The 15,733-nt window shown below is 43.3% G+C and overlaps 1 protein-coding gene across 2 annotated transcripts in view; it reads right to left on the bottom strand.

Annotated features, from left to right (window-relative positions):
• Nucleotides 1–15,733, bottom strand: part of rhbdl3 (rhomboid, veinlet-like 3 (Drosophila)) — a 65,659-nt gene that overhangs the window by 13,201 nt on the left and 36,725 nt on the right. For both annotated transcript variants that reach the window (XM_069665964.1, XM_069665965.1), the window contains 2 exons: nucleotides 6,936–7,160; nucleotides 5,347–5,495 (listed from right to left, as the gene is read on the bottom strand). In XM_069665964.1, the coding sequence (XP_069522065.1) occupies nucleotides 5,347–5,495; nucleotides 6,936–7,160 (374 nt within the window). The remainder of the gene's footprint in view (nucleotides 1–5,346; nucleotides 5,496–6,935; nucleotides 7,161–15,733) is intronic.

Below are 15,733 nucleotides of genomic sequence, written 5' to 3'. Positions count from 1 at the left end.
AGGGGGATGGAGGTTGTTTTCCCCACCGTGCGTGAGTGAATGACGGCAAACGTCTCCTTCTGGAGGGAGGAAAACAAGATATCAGAAACTATAATGACTGTGCAGACACGACCGTTAATAAAGAAAAGAATATGACACTTAAAAGAAGCAATAAAAGAGAAGATTTATAATCGAATAGTGAGTTTTCCTCTGAACAAAATGTTAACATGTCGCTGATTTTAAAAGCGATAACACTCCAATCAGTCACAGAGTCTAACAGTGTGAATGTGTGTTTTTATTACAACACATAATCACCTGCCTGTTTCCTCTAAGGCTGTATTATTATGCTTAATCACAAACACACACACAAACAGAACATCTGCTCCTTCATCAAACCACACTGTCACAGCCTTCAGCAGATAATCATCAGCACGCTCCAGTGCACTCAGACATCACATATAAACACAGACAGACACACACACATAATCACAGACGCGTTTAAAGCACAATAAAAGGATAAAAAAAAGGTGTGTTGCTTCTGCAAATTTACCCAGAACCGCTCATGGTTTTGTGTGTTTTAGTGCGACGACTATAAGTTGTTCAGACACACACACACACAAACACACACTCACTGTGCCCTTCATGGCTACAAAGACCTTCCAGCCAGACCTCAGTCAGCAGCTCAGACACATTCGGATGTCGCAGCAGAATCAGAAAGGACAGCAGCGAGCATAATCCGGCCTCTCTCTCTCTCTCTCTTCCCTCACAATCTTCATCATTGTCTCTCACTCGCTTCAATCACTCCCTTTCTCCCGTGTCTCGTCTGACTGAATTTGACCACCATCTGCGTTTAACTGCGATTTTTCAGCTTCTGCATCCTAGAAATGAACACAAACGTTTCTTAACAAACAAACATCACGCATACGGACGTAATTCCCCGCACACAGACAGGAAAAAACAAGACGGGGCCAATAATCTATGTAGTTTGAAACAACCCGGCCGACGCCACCACAACGCCGACAGAGAGGATCGTTCCAGTGATCACACACACAATGGAGGGATATTGATTAGCTGGAAAAGGCCTGTCCAAACACAGAAGGACAACTCCACTCCAGATAACAGCGGCTATCTATTTCTATACTGCTAATGAGGCTGTGAGGGTCGGCCTGCACTGTCAGGCAGATCTGCCGATACCCATGAGAGGCCCTATTGTGTCCAGATGACCGCAGTCTTTCAGGGCTCTCAACGAAAGCTCTGTTTAATCTTTCCCTTATTTTTTTTCTGACGCTGAACTCGACAATTAGCTCAGTTTACTGCACGACTCAAGCTCTGAACTCTGTGGAACTTTTAATGTCTCAGCTGCAGCAGACTGATGAAAAGAAAAAGAAGAGACTCTCAAGTTGGAAAGCCAAAAAAGAAGGAAAACACGGGCGCAGCGTACCAACGGGCGCAGCACAGCTTGTACTGCAACAGTATCATGAATCATTTTGGGACAAACTTTTGCTGGTAATGAGATGTGGACAAAAGCAGGACGAAAACAAAGCAACTGGAAAGAAATCTGTGCTGCAAAATCATTAGAGTCAGGGTGTAATCTGGCAGGAAGCTAATCTTCCTGAAGTTTTCACAGCTGCTGCTGACACATTGTTTGTGCGTGTGATGCAGAGAGAGAGAGAGAGAGAGACAGAGGGTCTGCATAAACGCTCTACTGAGGGATGTTTTGGGGCCAATATTTACACTCTGTTTCAGTGTTGGGAATTTGCAAGGATCAGATTAACTGAGCTGTTGATGGGATTACATGGTTTGTGGTGTGTAAGAGAGTCTGTCTGTGTGGTTGTATGTGTGTTAGTAGGCACAGTGTAATATTGTGTATCAGGGTGCACACAGTTTATTTCTCTCCTTGACCTTGGTTTGAGGTCATTTCACGCTTGAATTGCCGACTAACTTTCGTTGTCTGTCTAACAAAAACATGAAAGGAGGTACTTTGGGCAACTTTGACTCCAAAATCCAGAACATATTAAGAGAGTATGTCAGAGATAATGCTTTCAAGGACGTAACAAGAAAAGGGTGTGCTTTAAAGAGCAGCTCCAGTCATGTTTTAGGACGTGTAAAATGCTCTGCTTGAAATGATATACTGTGTCTGATATGTTTTTTCTTTGCAAAATACGTTTAATTACTCTGTAAAATTCCTAGTCCCCGCCCACTATGCAAATTTCCAACCGATCTTGTTGATTCACTTAATAATTTCACATGAAAAAGCAAAGTACAGACAAGGCCACTACAATTAAAAAGGACATTGGGGATGCAGCCATGAACTGAGTATAATAGGGAAATGTAAATAACCAATATATATTTAATCAGACATTGGTCAAGTTTCTGTTGTGAATAAATAAAAGATTCACTTTAGTCCGTCTCTGACTAATGGCATGAAATATTCAGAAACGTTATAACGTAATGCCTTACTCCAGTTTCTGTCCGACCGCATTTCAGCTAATTGGCGACAGATTCGTGTCCGTTCTGACGGACAAACACACGATTACAAGTGAATTTAAACACAACGTGACGGACAGAAATACTTTCCGTCAGTTTTTGCTCCATGTTGTGATGATTAATGAAGCCGGGCATTCAACAAGAGTTAGTGTTAATTTAGCTTTACCAGTGGCGTTAGCTTATTATAAGCTTTACTACTATGGTATACTGTCCTCGGCTGCCCAGCTTATCAGCGGCCCGGCTGTGGGTCCATCACAAAACGGAGAGGAAAGAAAATAAAGTTTCAGTCCGTTACGTTCATTTTTAAATGAATGTTAGAAACTGTTATTGTGCGTTTGGCCGTGTACACGGACACTAATCTACCGGAGGCGCACACATCATCAGCACTGCACAACAAACGGATACTACTCACTGAAAAATAATTAATGTTCATATTAAAGGAGACCGGAGACGGCATTACTTCCTGTAAATCACGGGAGCTACACAAGCCGCGGCATTGGCTGGCTGCCCCCACTGATGTTTTCACAGTGCATGCCGTGCATGATAACAAAGACCCAACTAATCGATGATGAAATTCGTCTACTATTTTAATCATCGATTTTAATCGATTTAATCGATTAGTTGTTGCAGCCCTAAACGGGATTGGCTCCTTAGGTTGGTGACGTCTCAAACCTGCCAATGTGAAATCATGTTGTTCAGCCTGTCCTTGGTACACTGCAGTTTAAAAGCAGACAGGCCCAGCCATGGAGATGACTGCTGATGTTGTCCCTGATATGTCTTTTAGCACATGAAGAACACCACATGGAGGTGTTTACAAGGTTAAACACCTGATTTTCACTGGAGGGGGTCTTTAATTTTGCTGGTTGTACGACCCGCATTATCCCATTCACACCAACTTTGGCTTCATGCTCACCATTTTTAAAAAGATAAATATTAAATGGACTGCACTTATTGAGAGCTTTTCTCGTCTTCCAACGACTCATAGCGTGTTCCACTACATGTCACATTAACCCTTTCACACACACATTCACACACTGATACCTCTGTCTCCATGAACAATTCAGGGGTTCAGTGTCTTGCCCAAGGAGACTTCGACATGTGGACTACAGGGATCAGGGATCAAACCGCTAATACAGGAAGGAATCAGAAGACGACCCACTCTGGGAAATGTGTCTCAATCTGCCCTCTCATAAAGGCCTCTCCCGGTGGTCTCTTTGGTATCAGCATAAACAACTGGGCTAAACGACCAGTGTTCTTCTGTGCCATCGCCCCAAAGGATCCCCTATAAACCAGCCATCAAATTTTTACTCTCCCTGAATTATTGAAAGCAGAGTTACAGTTTGTGTGCATTAAACACCCTTTTGAAGCGGTAATCAATTAAATCAAAGCCTCTAAATATATTCAGTAAAGGATTCACAAAGATGCAAAACTGCCATTGAGAGAGCTGTGATCATCAAGGCCATCATCTTATGTGTGTTTTTCTTGTAGTGACCTAACTTTCTTGTTGCACTCAGAACTATTGCAGTGCATCTGTAACAACATGCGGCAGAGTCGTAGCCAGCTCACAGAAGCTGCAAAACAACAGTGGATGAGACTTTTCCTTTGACTGAGCTGAGTATGGTTTGACTGGAAGCAGCAGTCAGAGATGATGAGGCCCATTAGAACACAATATAAGGACGTTATCAGGACCAGCTCACCATAGAGAAGCATTGTACGATTATGGATTTTACACTTTTAAATGGGTCTTCCCAACGTCTGATTTTTGATTTCACTTATTTGGTGACTTTGAAGCTTTGTCCACTCTCTGAATTTGTGTTTGTAAAGTCATGTGTGTTTAGCATACAAAACATACAAACCTTTTCCCTGTCAGATCAGATTCATTCCCACGGCCACTTTCCCCTGACAGCTTAAATCACCTCAGTATGTTCCTGTGCAATCAGTGCGTGTTAAACACCCCACCTCCCTCCTTCTATTCTTCCATACGTCCCTTCAACTTCATCTTTTATCCTCACAGTGTCATCCCCACCGTCCCCAACCACCCGGCACCTTCAGGTTCTCCTAATTAAATTACCATTTTATTACTTCTCGCTGTTGCCTGGGACTACATTTACCCAGGAGGGTGATTAAACCTGGATGACCTGGCCTGAGCTGATAATAAAATGGTCTGGTAGAGGAGAGGAGAGGAGGACGGAGGCTGAAGAAGTATGGTGACAGGTTTTATTAAACTATCTGTGATCAATATTTAGAGTTTTTTGGAGACAATTTAAAGATATAAATGTTCCCCACACTTAGATATGGCAGCAGCACTGCAGTTTATATACATTATACAAATAATCCAGGCATAATTGCTTGTTTAAAAACATGATACTTTAAATATCCCATGTGGTTATTTGTGACTGGCGTATTTGTTTTGGAACTTCACATGAGAGAATCATGAACTGCATCCAAAGACTCATTAGCAGCTCTGAGTCCCTCATTTACTCGTCTCCTCTCGCTTATCAGCATTTTTCCTTCATGACTGAAAGGGATTTAATTGCCTTCAGCTGCTGTGTTTCACTGAAAATTAATTACGCTGTGTATTCTTCTTAATGAAATCTTTATGTAACAAGCTGTGACTCACTGAATTTTTCAAATGTCGTGAACCCAAGCCACCCGAGGCATCACAGATATGCAGCACCTGTGGTTTGTTATTGCCCCGATCATAATACTGCTGGAACAAAGTTTAGTGGAAGAATTCAGGTCATGCAAACTGTGTCATTGAGGCATTTCCAGCATCCAAAATGTGGATGCTGACAGGGGTGAAACACTCAACTGTGTCCCCGGCAGTGCAGCACGGCCTAATGCTCATAATTAGAAATCAATAGCGTGATGTGAACTCACCCGGTGTGCATGAAAATGTAGCTGAGGTACCTCCAGGCCTGGGCCCGCAGCTGGGGGTGGTAGGGTAAGGGGCTCTTTAGGAAAGACGGGCTGGACACCTGCAGGACCAGGCGGTCCAGCTGGAACCCGTAATACATGAACACGGCTACCTGGGGGAGAAAAGACGGACAGATACAGGATGTGTGAGTACACGAGCAATGAGAAACAGCACAGTAATACAATAAAATAATGAGTTCAAACTTTCCACTATTCATTATCAATTTTCTAATGCCTGATGGCATTTCTGGATATTTCTGATCTGTCGTATTTTAACACAGAGTCATTATCGGTACTGGAGTCCAGTCTTATGGAAAAGCTTTTCAGCTTCACCTTGCAGTCTTTTACTAATTTCTGATTATTAAAAAAAGGTCTCACGCTACTTCTCTTAAAGAATTACACAATGTAAATGATGTACTGTAGCTGCGTATGAAAGATATTCTCTTGCCTCCTAAATTCTAAGGCCGTAATCCTCTCCTTGTAAATTTGTAGCAAGCATATATTCTAAGCTTAGACCAAAAGTTTTTGGAGTCGTTTCCCCCTCTCATCTGACAGACTTATTCAGTTCTAACTGACTGGTGGACAGAGCTTGAAATATAAGCCTCTGTAGGTCATTAGTATGCCAATAGATGTGTAATCAGGGGTGAGTCGTCAGCCTGAGCTGTGAACCCAGTATCATTGAGAGTCGTTTGTACCCACTGGTGTACTAACCAGTTAGAACTGAAGAAGCCTTGCGGATGAGAGGTTACAATGTTACAATGTTACAATTTAATTTAGCAGACACTTTTGTCCAAAGCAACGTACATCTGAGAGTTAATACAACACAAGCTACGATCAAGACAGGAGGGGACAAAGTCAGTAAGAGCCAACAAACAGCTTCAAGTGCGATCGGACACTGGTGCCAACAGGCAGTGTACAGGGCGTTGATGTCAATGTTAGGTGGGTTACTTTAACGTGTAAATTCTTTTCTTGTTTTTTTATTTTATTTTATCCTTCCATCCGTCCATTATCTATGCAGCTGATCCCATTCAGTGTCGTAGGGGGGCTATAGCCTATCCCAGCTGTCATTGGGCGAGAGGCGGGGTACAACCTGGACTGGTCGGCAGTCAATCACAGGGCTTACACACAGAGAGAGACAGCCTTTCACGCTCACACTCACACCTACAGGCAATTTTACAGGCACCAATGAACCTAACGAGCGTGTCTTTGGACTGTGGGAGGAAGCCGGAGTAACAGGATAGCTCCCACGCATGCACAGGGAGAACATGCAAACTCCACACAGAAAGGCCCCCTATGGCTGAACCAGGATTTGAACCAGGAACCTTTTATAAATAAACCAAACTTTTAAGAAGAGATATTTCTTCAGAGCATTGCAGTACTCCATGCAAGACTTTTTACCTATATTATTACAAATTTAAAGGAACCCTATGGTATGGTTTTTCTTTAAAACATACACACGTGTTTACTTTGAGTGTTTCTCACTAAAACAAACTGAGCACATCCCGAAGAAGTAGAAATTTGAAAAAATGGTCTCGCACTCTTAGACAATTTACCTCAGCTATAGTGATCACCAGGATGAGCCATGGAGGTGGACAGTAGGTGTAGCTGTCAAAGTACCACTTGCGGTCGACCTCGCGGGGCAGCGTCTCGTAGGCCACGTGTCGGACGAGCCGCTGGGACAGACCCAGGCCCACCTCATCTCTGAGACTGCAGCCTTTCAGCTGCCTGCTGCCCTGCAGGATGGCCCTGCGGAAACTGTTGGAACGCTTGTTACTCATCTGGGAAAAGAAGGAGGAAAGAGAGGGAAGACAAGTTAGAGATTTTAAATATTCAGATGAGTAGGTTTTAATATGAATGACAATCCTGGTTTATTATAAATTTGTCATTTTGATCAACTCGTAAACACTTCAAGATGCCTTATTTCATTATTTATAGTCATGAACTTCCACATGTAACTCTGGAGTCTCCTCACATGGGCACACTGGGTAAACACCACACACAAACACATACCAACCCTCCTCAGTCCAGGCCCCTCCCACCTCGCCCATGGCAACAGAATGCCTGCACCATCACCTAGCTACCACCAAACTCCTCTCTACATCCCTCTATGATGAGTTTACTTCTGAACATACATAATGCAGTTTGTTATGAGTGGGAAAACTTTCAGCGATTGAAGATCCTGTCAGCTAATGTACATGTTGTGACTTCTCACCTCTTCAAGTGAGAACTGTGTTTTAATTAGTGCATCATTTTTATCGTAAAAGTGTCACATTTTCCAAACATTATTTTGACACTCTTCACACACCAGACAGCGCAGATCCGTACAGGCAGAGGAAACACACATTAACATGTCTCTTAATGAGCATACATGCACAACCCTGACACAAGTCCACAGCGAGGATTCAATGAATGTTATTCCTTTCATCTCACGTTAAAATTATTCATGGGCTGAGTGGGTGAGATCAGCTCAAGTTCAGATAACGCATCTATGATTGAAACGTGTCCTTGACTTTTAAACAGACTAATAATGAGAGAAAATGCATTTATTCCTCCTCAGCCTAAAGCAGGAGTTTAAAAAAATCAGGATGTTTGAATATTATGAAGATGTTTCAGCAGCTGGTTATTTTATGATCGTTGGTTTATTATTAAGTAAAACTAACAATGAATATTCACATTAAATCAGTCTTTATATTCGTGGTGGTGCAGTGGTTAGCGCTGTCGCCTCACACCCTAGAAGGTTCCTGGTTTGAATCCCAGTACCTGAATCCCGGTTCAGACAAAGTGGGCCTTTCTGTGTGGAGTTCGCACGTTCTCCCCGTCCATGCGTGGGTTCCCTCCGGGTACTCCGGCTTCCTCCCACAGTCCAAAGACATGCTCGTTAGGTTCACTGGTGACTCGTAGGTGTTAACGTGAGCATTGTCTGTCTCTGTGTGTCAGCCCTGTGATAGACTAGGCTCCAGCACAACCACAACCCTAAACAGGACAAGCAGTATAGATGATGGATGGATGGATTACTTATATTTGTATTGATCAGTAATTAAAAGGGATGTTTCAATTAAGATTTCAACTTTAGTTAAAGGAGCAAGTCGTCCCTGGAAAAAGTCACTGTCAGTCAAAGCTGGTGTTCTCTGTAATCGTAGATAGAATATTTTAAATTAGCGCCATAGCTGTGGAGAAAGTTGTACAAACAGCTCGTGGTTTCGCCCATTCTACATTCCTACAACACCCAGCATGCATTGCGCCCCTCCCTCTGAAAGGAACGGACCAGCAAGAGACGCTGGAGTGAAGTAATATCGTTTTCGCTGCAGGCAATGGCTCAGAGCGGTACAGAATCTGACATACGTCGAGAATATACCGGTGGATCATCTAAAAAATCTTCAGGTCTGCAGTCTACATTTCAAACCTGACGATTTTGAACGAGCCAGATGACGCGTTTTACGTGGAGGTCTGGTGGAGGTTTTCCACGGCCCATTGGAGAAGCGGATAGCGTCCTCCAAAGGCACAGAGCAAAACTGCATTTTTTTTTAATGGCATTAGCTCCTCATAATAGCTTGATAGGTTTGAGGTTGAAAATCGGCTAACTGGCCCTTTGATATAAGCTTTCTTTACATTGACACACAACAGATTCTGGTTGATTGCTCTTGTAGCAGCATTAACTCTGTGCCTAAATCACTGCTGTCTCTAATCTTTGTGCCTTTTTACTTGTTTTTAAAGATCCAACATGACGATTCAACATGCCACTTCTCTCCCACAGGGTCCTTGGCTCCGTCTCTCTGTTTCCCTCTTTTCCTCCTTACCGAATCTCTTTCTTACTCTGCTCTGTTTGTGTCACACTCCATAACTCAGCTCTGTTATTGTGTTTGTGTCTTTAGGACCACAGGGAGCCCAGATGTGTCAGACAATGGGTGTTATTTTAAGGCGGTATTATTTACAGCAAGGGCAAAGATGGGAAAATAGATACCACGATGTAATGTGGCTTTATGGCGATAAAAGTCTAATAAAAGGTGGATGAATGGAGCTACGTAAACTTCAAAGGCAACAATTTAAAGCTGTGATTAACGTTTATAAAAGCACCGAGATCAGAGAAACATTTTCATTTGAAGATAATGAACATAAATCTGAGAACAAAAAGACGATGTGTACAAGAAGAAACTTGCGATAAGCAGACAGATATAAAATCAGGTTATCAATAAATGTGTGTATGAACGGCGGGCTGATGTTCCTCCGGCTCTGTTTAATGAGACTTTCAGTGACTCTGCGTGTTTCACTGTTTGGAGATAAACTTCAGAAAAAAAGGCAATTATTTCAGCCTTTATGTTCGGCACAGAGAGCTGTGGGAAAATGATTACGGGTTACCATGGCCACTTCCAGACCGCACACCAGAGAGAGTGCAAACACACACACACACACACACAGACAGACCTCCCCCAGGCAGCCGTGCTCCATAAAGACAGTCAATTCTTCGTGTGAAGTGACTGCAATTCCTCTGCTCTTTGTACGACACAAAAGAAGGAATGACGTTCTGTCTGTTTACCCACTGGCAAGAGGAGGTGAAGGGAGAGGAGAGAGAGGAGTCGAAGGGGACAAATGGGTGTTCAGCCAGCAAGAGACAATTTCACAGTTTGATCAATGGAAAAAAAAAACAGTCAGAGGGGAGGGACGGAGAGAAGAAGAAATATAAAATAAGAAGCAAGGAGGAGGTAGAGGGGGATGAGGAAGGCTGGAAATGAGGGAAGTAAGAGTGTATTGGCTTTATTCTCAGACATGTACATGTTGAAAGAGAACCTTGGTTATTTTGGAATCAGGCTGCAGATTTGTTCCCATTGAGCCTTTGAGACTGCTTTAAAAATGCAAGGGGCTGCATTGTTGGGGGAAGCCCAGCTGTTGTGTCTTTTTCTCAACGATTGCCAGAAAAATATGAGAGATATGGCATTCATTCTTTAAAGTGATGGAACTGGATTTGCCCGTTCATTACAGAGCGTTTGGCCTTTGCCTTTATTGGACAGTGGACAGAGTGGGAATAAGGGAAGAGAGAGTGGAGACGACACGCAGCAGAGGGCCAAGGGTTGGAGTCGAACCTGGGGCAGCTGCGTCGAGGACTGAGCCTCTGTACACGGGGCGCGCTCTTTGACCGCTAAGCTAAACTGGTGCCTCATATTCATTCCTTTTTTTAAACTCCACTGCCGCACCAAGTAATATATCAGCCAGTCTGATGTGTTACATCTAGCTACATGTTTAACAGAGTTTTCCAGCTGGCCAGACATTAAAACGTTTTTTATTCACAACTACCAAGTGTTTGAAATCATGTCACCGTTGTTGAAGAACCCGACGCTAAAAGCAAGCCGAGCACCTAGAAACAAGCTAGAGGCCGCTGACCTGAACTTGTGCCTCCTCCTGAGTTGTTGTGTCTTCTAAACAGTGTTGAAGAACCACTGAATATTAATGTGAAACTGCTTTATTTAGTATTCACTTTGTTTTGAAGAGATGGAGACCTCTGTGGATTATTCGTCTCTCAATAAAAACCAACAAACAAAGGGTCACTTTGAGACTCACTTTGTTAAGTGTACAGCCTGCCATGCTGTTGCTTCAGCATCATTTCCACCTTTATTAGATGGTTGACGGGACAGAGTTGACAGAAAATGAATGAAAATGAAGATTGTGAGCAACATGCAACAAAGGTCCAGATTTGAACCAGGGCTGTTTTGGCTCATAGCCAGCGCCTTAGGCCATCTGGGCGCACCCAAGTTCAACTTCTTTGCAGATGGCCCTGTGTTTTTTTTTTTGCCAGAGCCCTCTGTGTTGGCAGCCCCACCAGACCTACAGCGTTCACATTCATGCATTATTATCGTCTCTCTGAATGAGTTTGGACACTGATGTATCGATGCAGGCAAGTCAAGTTCCTCCACACCACCATGCAACAATGATCCCAAGACAGACTTGAAGCAGGAATGTTGCAGTTCATGGCTAGCCCCTAAGGTTAACCAGGCGTCCCAAGTCAATCTTTTTTGCCAGAGGCCCCCGGCTTTGGAGCTCCGTTGCGTCAACGGAGTGTTAACATTCAAATAACGTGTTTCTCATGCATTACTGTTGTCTGTCTGAAGGTGCTTTTTAGAGGTTAGACAGTGTTTGTTCTGTGCAGCTACGTCAAGGCCCACCACACACCAAACTATTTCTTCATGGATGTCACAAAAGAAAATAGTCTTCCCCAAACTGTTGGGAAAAGTTGGAAGCAAACTATTGCCTAAAATATCCGTGTCGGCTGCACCAAGGAGCCAAGCCCAAACCATGCACAACAGAGTGGGTGTTTAAACAGTTTTGACAATACAGATCTATCTGAACAGAATCAAACCACATGAGCACAACCATCAGTAAGAACTGGTACAAATCCATCAGGACCATTCCCCAATTTCATCCCGCTGAGGGCAGGAAAACAGATCAGTTCAAACTGTCTGTGGGTATTTTTGGAGGTGTAAACCCATTCTGAGCCATTTTCTACCCCAGGACGGTCCCCGTGTGATGTATGAGAGAAAGTCAGACGGGAGCAGATGGATGGACAGACTGAAGAAAGTAGAAAGGCACAGATAAGGAAGAGGAAGTGGCGGAAAAAGCTGAGAGATTTTCAGAAAAGGCAAAGGGAGCGAGAGAGGAGGTAAAGAGCGAGAGAAGATGGAGGGAAGAAGAGGTGAAGAGAGGGAGTGAGCTGTGATTTGAACGCCGACTGTGACAGAGCAGTGAGCAGGCAATTACTGACAATCACACTGATGGAAGAGCTGCAGTGCAAAGGAGAGATGGCGCGACAAATAAAGCCCTCGCAGTTTGTCTCTGTCTGCCCCGGCCTCCTCCTCTCCTTCTATTCTTCATCTTCCTTCTTTTTATTCCCTCCGTGAGGGCAGAAGGGCCGGACAGAGAGAGAAGCGCATCAGCAGACACCAGGCCCTGACAGCCAACATGTTGGAAGAATAAGTCAAGTTCTCCTATCGACTTTGACCCTTTGATCTTTATCTCACAGACTATAAACGTCTGCCCACTTAAAGTCTGATTTGTTGTGTTTACTTACCTTACATTCCTTAGATATTGGTGTCATATTTACGAGCTTACATGTGCAGAAGTCTTCATAGATAACACCAAACTTTAAGTCTTGAATAACAGGCGCCTGTCTCCAAAAACAGCGATGCACACATTTACTTTTATTTTCTAGTCATATAGTTGTGTATAATGTAGCGGCCCCTGACTGTGTTCACGCTCCTCCTGCTGTCCTGTGTTTGTTTTCCTTGCAGGTGGAGACGGGCGGAGCTAGTTACCCTGATGTCTTGCTCCTGGAAAGGCTGGGCCCGGTTAAGCTGGCTTCTTAGCCTCTCTCTCTCTCTGTTGCCATACCAACAGTAAGATTTAATTAAAGTAGTAGTCATTGCAGTACTCATTTGGGGTGTAAACAAACAATTATGTTAATTTACTACTTAAACTATTACTAGTTTTGTCTTTAAAATGTCCTCAAGAATTGAAATTAGCAGTGATTTAAAAATGAGTAAAGTAGCACATCTCCACATTTAAAAGAGCTAAGGTTTCATATTACTACTAGCTGCCTGAGCAATCAAACACATAATAAATCAGCTGTCAACCAAGTGTTGATCAACTGATTCATCGATCAGCTTCACTTCATAATTCAAATGATGGATAACTAATTTTGATAAAAATGAACATCATAATTCTTTCTGGTTGAAGGCGGTGTCTTCAAAGCACAGACTGTATAAAAAGATGGACGACATGACAGCTCCCTAAAAGTGAAGCCTAATCATTTAGAGCGCCCCCTGCTGACTGGCTGCAGTATAGGTCATAAAGCCCGCCTCCTCCATGTTAACAGATGGGGCATGAGTCAAACTATAAAATCAAAATACACGCCAGATACATTTTTCTGTCATTATAGTTAGTTCTTATCATGCTGATTTACGTCCAAGTGTTCATTTTTCTGACATGTTTATCTTAGATTAGTTATTTAATGCTGTAAAAAAGATGATTGACAGCTCTGTTGACAAATACGACTCCTGCAGACGATCTGTTCCGGATTAGCAGAGCAGAGGAGGAACAACGAGAGGAAACAAGGTAAATCAAACAATCACTATAGTCATTGAAGTGTACATATCTGTGAACGTCTGCTTCAGACCAACACAAGAAGCTGCTCCACTGTTGAATGCACCGACATGACGGATCCTTGCCGTTTTGGTGGTAAGTTAAATGTGTGTTTTGGTGAGCGGGGGCGGGACGTCAAGATCGCAGCTCCACCAGCCGATCTCTACTGCGCAGACTCCAAAGATGGCAGTACCAGTTTGGGGGGGAATTTTGGCTTCACTTTTGTACAATAAGAGGAGATGGAGAGGAGTCGTTCCATCTTTATATACAGTCATTGCTTCAATGATTGTTGTTTTTTAAACCAACAATTAATAATTCCAAATATTTGGTTTTTAATAATAAAAAAGAGGGAAAAGCAGAAACTTTTTCCATTTTTGTTTGCTAATAGATTTACAAATCAATTACTGTAATAGTATTCATATAATCTGCGCTAAACTAATTTAATTCATTGCCCAGCATATTACCATAATCATGAATGCATAACCCCCTCCCCATCACTCTCTGTGTTTAGCTTCTGTTGTTTAGTTGCTGCCTCTATGAATGTATAAAACAGCGAGGGGGGGACACAATAGCAAGTGAATTTACATGCACATGCTGGCACCCCACTCCTCTCTGTCCCACTTCCAGTTGCACGCCTCGACCCACAGCCCGTCACATGACATGAATGCACCAATTACAAACTAAAAGTGAAAAAAAAGGCCCTTTGACATTTTTCCAAGCTTCCTACAGGCCTCATTCCTCACCCACTGTACCACACAATCAACGGCTCTGAAGAACAAGAGTGAAGGGGAGAGATGACATGCTCACACTCACAGACAACAATGAATGCCCCACACACACAAACACCCTGCTTTATCCCTCTGCCACCCAGTAGTTATTGTGCACCACACAACTACTCCCACTCCGCACTGTCCCGGGTCAGCAGTTCAGGCTCTCAGGAGGAACAGCAGCGAGACAGTGGAAAACAGAAAAGGAGAAGGTTACGCAGCAGCGAGCGCAGCTGGAGATGCCTGAGTGAGAGCTCAGACAATCAGCAGCAGGAAGCAGTCTGAAGGTGAAGGTGAAAGTGGAGCAAGGTGAGCGTTAAGAGGGGAATTTATCACCAGAGTGAGAGTCGTTTCCTATCAGGAAGGCTCTCCACCCTGTAGCGGAGGTGATCTTGTAATATGGCTTTCAGGGATGGTTGTGAAAATGAAAGTCTGATGTGTGACTCTTGAGTTTATCCAGACAGAAAGGATTCTGCCAGTCAGAAATAAGACTTGCTGTGAACCAAGTCAAGACACAAACCTTAACTTTATTATATTTATTATTTTTCCTGTATCATCTACTTTTAATATCTGAGTTGATGATTTGCATGTTGACGTCCATTTTTGGCTAATCACAGCGGTCTTTGTAGCCAAATATGATATAAGGATGTAAACTGATCAGCCATAACTTTAGGACCACTGACAGGTGAAGTGAAACACATTGATTATCTCATTACAGTGGTCGCTGTCAGTGGTTGGGATATGTGAACTCCAAGTTGATGTGTTAGAAGCAGGAAAATGGGCAAGCGTAAGGATTTGAGCGATTTTTAACACGGGCCAAATTGTGATGGCTAGACGACTAGGTCGGAGCATCTCCAAAACTGCAGATCTTGTATCTGGTCAGCGCCTACCAAAAGTGGTCCAATGAAAACAGTATTCCCTAATGGCAGTGGCCTCTTTCTGCAGGATAATGTGCCCTGCCACACTGCAAAAAAGGTTCAGGAATGATTTGAGGAACACGTTGAGTTCAAGGTGTTGACTTGGCCTCTAAATTCCCCAGATCTCAATCCAATCGAGCAGCTGTGGGATGTGCTGGACAAACAAGTCCGATCCATGGAGGCCCCACCTCCATAATCCGAAATACCGAAATACCGAAATACGAGAATATACCAGTGTATCGTCTAAAAAATCTTCAGGTCTGCAGTCTACATTTCAAACCTGACGATTTTGAACGAGACATGACATCGGAGGCGGGCGTCCTAGATTGAGGAAGTGAAGTTTATCAAGCTCCCTGGCCTCCGCCAGATGACGCATTTTACGTAGTCTGGTGGAGGTTTTTCAGGGCCCATTGGAGAAGCGGATAGCGTCCTCCAAATTTTTTTCCTATCATAATGGCATTAGCTCCCCATAACAGCATGATAGGACTGAGGCTGAAAATTGGCCAACTTGCCCTTTAAAGGATCTGCTGCTAACGTCTT

This window comes from Semicossyphus pulcher, unplaced genomic scaffold (assembly GCF_022749685.1).
Source record: "Semicossyphus pulcher isolate SPU_LCO1_2020_fin unplaced genomic scaffold, fSemPul1.0.p SCAF_17, whole genome shotgun sequence".
In the NCBI taxonomy this organism is placed as follows: Eukaryota; Metazoa; Chordata; class Actinopteri; order Labriformes; family Labridae; genus Semicossyphus; species Semicossyphus pulcher.
This window is presented reverse-complemented; position numbering and strand designations above follow the sequence as displayed.